The following is a 3,558-nucleotide window of genomic DNA, read 5'->3' as shown; positions in this document are numbered from 1 at the left end:
GAGAGAGAGAGAGAGAGAGAGGGGAGAGAGAGAGAGAGAGAGAGAGAGAGAGACTTTTTTCATTTACATATAACTGTTTTCTACAAAAATTTAGATAGATAAAATAAAACAAAGGATTGTATTCATCCTTCATTCCATTTTTTCCCCCAGTCATTTCAACTTTGCTTATCCATAATGATGTATTTATAATTTAATTATACATATATATGTGTGTTTTATAACACACAAATGAAAGACGTAGATTTGAAGTGTTCAACTCTAAATTTCATTTCTTAATATTGAAGATGCTAGAACCATTTAATGTTAAGATTCAAAAGAAAGACTGATTTATAATAGGATATGGTGATGCCTAATTAGCCAGTCTAATTGAGGGATACAGTAGATCCAGTGATCATCAGAAAAATTACAGCTTGCGATAAGAAGAGACAAACATTTAATAGTTTAAAGGGATTCATAATAAACACAAGTCTTGCACAATATTTCTCACTGTCATGGACCCCTTACTTTAATTGCATACATTTCTTACAGCCCTTGCTTAACTAGCCTGTATTAATCTTATGAGGAACCAAGATCTTAAAATGCTTTTTTGATAATTGATTTAAAATACCAGTTGCCAAAAATCACTTTGTAATCAATAATATCAAGAGCTTTATTTATTTAAAGATAAGTAATTAGAGACTTTTCACAGATTTGCAATGTTTAAAAAGAACTGAAACAAAATTATTATCAGGAAAATGAATATAAATTAAATTTTAAAAAGTCATAAGGCACATCTATACAAGATACCCCAGTAAAAAAGTGATTTTTGGTTTAAAAAATAAAAGTAAAAAATTTAATTTTAGATGCGAATAAGAAAATATATTTTTTAAATACTCTTAATAACGCACTGGTGAGCTTTGAGCAACAGCATATCCTGAATTCTAGGTGACAATCAGCTGGATTCAGGTGGAGGAGCAACTATAGGTATCGCAAGACGCACTCTCCGAGACGTTGATACTGGTCGGCTCACTTGGGACTGAGTGTTATAGTAGGTGATTCCTGTAGGTCCTTGATACACTTCAGGACCTCTCGGAGGAGTTGCTAAAGGTGGAGGGGTTAAAAAGGTTGGTGGTAAAAATGTAGGTAAGGGTTGATGGAACTGATGAGCTGCTGGTGACACAAAAGCAACCATAGGAGGTACTTCAGGTCTATAATTAGCAGGAGCTGGATTAGGATACTGATTAGCAGGAGCACCAGGTGTCGCATCCAGACCTACTGCGGAAAAAGAAATTAATTAATGATTAACATTAAAAAATATCAAAAAGTATCATACATCTAAAATAGGATCAGCAAATCATAGTACTCAACACATAAACATGGGCGTATTGTAGAGTCTATAACACTGTCTTCGATTACCCTTGGCTGAGTTTTTTAAAACTATTAATTTTGAAGTAACCTAATACAGATGAAGATTAAATACTGTAAAACAAGACATTTTTCAAATAACTGATGCTTTCTTGAAGAAAGAAATGTAATTTGAAGAGATTGGTTTAATTAACTTGGTTAGATAATTTTTTTAATATAATATATATTACTCTTTAACTCAGAAAAACAGTTTGCATATTCATGAAGGGGGAAATTTTTATATCATTAGTGGAAACAAAGAAATTTGTGAATATGAATATTTGTGTAAATAAGAATATAAATGCAAACAAGAATATTCATTAATAATACCAAACAAATAAATATGTGTTCTTATCAACACCTGTATTATTAAGTCCTAAAACAATACATAAACATCAGAGGGATAGATAGAGATATAGGCGGGAGAATTGTGTTAAGTCTAATCTTGTAGAATAAGTTGATAGGAGGTATAAAGTATGAAATGATCCTAGGCGGTTTCCTCATTGGACCTTCATGGTCACTAAACCTTTTATTATTTCCAAATAATGTTGGAATTGGTGGGAATGAGACAGCATACATCATGGCAAAGAGAACAGTGTAAAAGGAGGGTCCATTGGCCATCACCCAATGAATTATCCATCTCTATCATTAAAGTAAAATTATGGCTAGAGTGGCAAGAGATCTGGACAAACTTAAGAAACAATAAGTTATAGACTATGGAGCCATACAACCAGCCAAATATTTCAGATATATTGCTTTCAAGAAAGGAAGAAGTGGGTACTTGATCAGCTCAGGACACATTATTATTGTTGTATTACTTGACATGGAAAGGTAGTCCACCTAAATACAAAAGTAGTTCACATCCTGACTGTTAAGCTTTCCTATCTTACTGGGAACTCAATATGTAATTAATTTGAATGATGGTGAGATGACTAGGTCTTGGCCCTTGCGTTTTTTTTAAAGGAGTCAGTGTAATCTTTATTAAAAAGTAGTTTGGAACTACTTGTCTAGAATATAAAACATGACATGTAGGTCCCATATTTTGACATTAGCAATGATCTCAATGAGAAGTAGTTTTCCAAGATAAGTGAAAATCAAATTAAGACATAATCTTTAAGATTTATTAAACGAAACTTATTAAGTTTTTTTTTCTTTAGAAATCTCCTGACAATAGCCTTAAGTTATCTATATAAGTTTCCATAATTAGCAATGGGATAATCTGAAATAAAAAATATTCAAAAACTATGTATGACATTTCTATTGAGAAGAATGAGTTAACCTATCTTCAATTTATTTTTAATGTATTCCTGAAAGAGTAATCTAAGTAATCAGTACATGATTTATTGTCTATTTCTATTGATTTTTAAAGTTGTGCTGAATTTTAAAGGAAAAATGCTCAAGTAGAAGACCTCAAATATGTATGAGAGGATAAATATGCTAAATTTAAAAAATAGACTTTTAGCATAGTCACTCTTCTCAAATGGAATGCATCACAAAGAAATATAACTGTATACTACATGATATTATATCTTGTAACTATACAACTATAATTATTGCAAATAAAAATACTTAATTACCAACATGTTAAGAATTACATTATACAATGAGTTTTTGATGTCCACCTAGTATCAAAAATCAACTTTAAAACTAAAATATCCTGACCATCAGATTTGTTTTGTAGTTTTCACTATGGCAATCACTTTAATATTCAAGTGCAGTAAAAATTTAAACTCAATATGCAGCACTCTTTTGATTTAACAGGTTAATTTCAATTTTATCTTTGCAACATTAAATACATTTATTTCTGACTTAAGGGTAACCATCAAAACCAAATTGATCCTGTTTGTTTAACGAAGAATGGACTAATAAATATTTCTTAGGTAACGCTGAGAATAAAGCAGTGTTCTCAAGAAACAGTAGCAATATTTAAGAATTTAACAACACCACAAAACAAAACAAAAGGAATTTTGCTGCGAACTTTCCTGGAAACACAAAATACAAGCACAAAAAAACTGAACAAGCAACAAGAATGATCCAAAAAGGAATCAACACTATAGAAGTAACATTCATGCTAGATTAAAATCCTGTTTAATGCAACAAGCCTCTTTCATATGACAACTTTATCAAGCAATGGATAGTCAAGTAAGCTTGAAGAATATATATATATATATATAT

The 3,558-nt window shown here is 30.7% G+C and overlaps 1 protein-coding gene across 1 annotated transcript in view; it reads right to left on the bottom strand.

The window, feature by feature from the left end:
- The window catches only part of btz (barentsz), a gene marked incomplete in the record, with an annotated part of 25,197 nt that overhangs the window by 4,010 nt on the left and 17,629 nt on the right, over positions 1-3,558 (bottom strand). Inside the window, 1 exon segment of the mRNA XM_067053014.1 lies at positions 888-1,254. Coding sequence (XP_066909115.1) covers positions 932-1,254 — 323 coding nt within the window.

This window comes from Halyomorpha halys, unplaced genomic scaffold (assembly GCF_000696795.3).
Source record: "Halyomorpha halys isolate HHAL.00 unplaced genomic scaffold, Hhal_1.1 Scaffold68.1, whole genome shotgun sequence".
NCBI lineage: Eukaryota > Metazoa > Arthropoda > Insecta > Hemiptera > Pentatomidae > Halyomorpha > Halyomorpha halys.
This window is presented reverse-complemented; position numbering and strand designations above follow the sequence as displayed.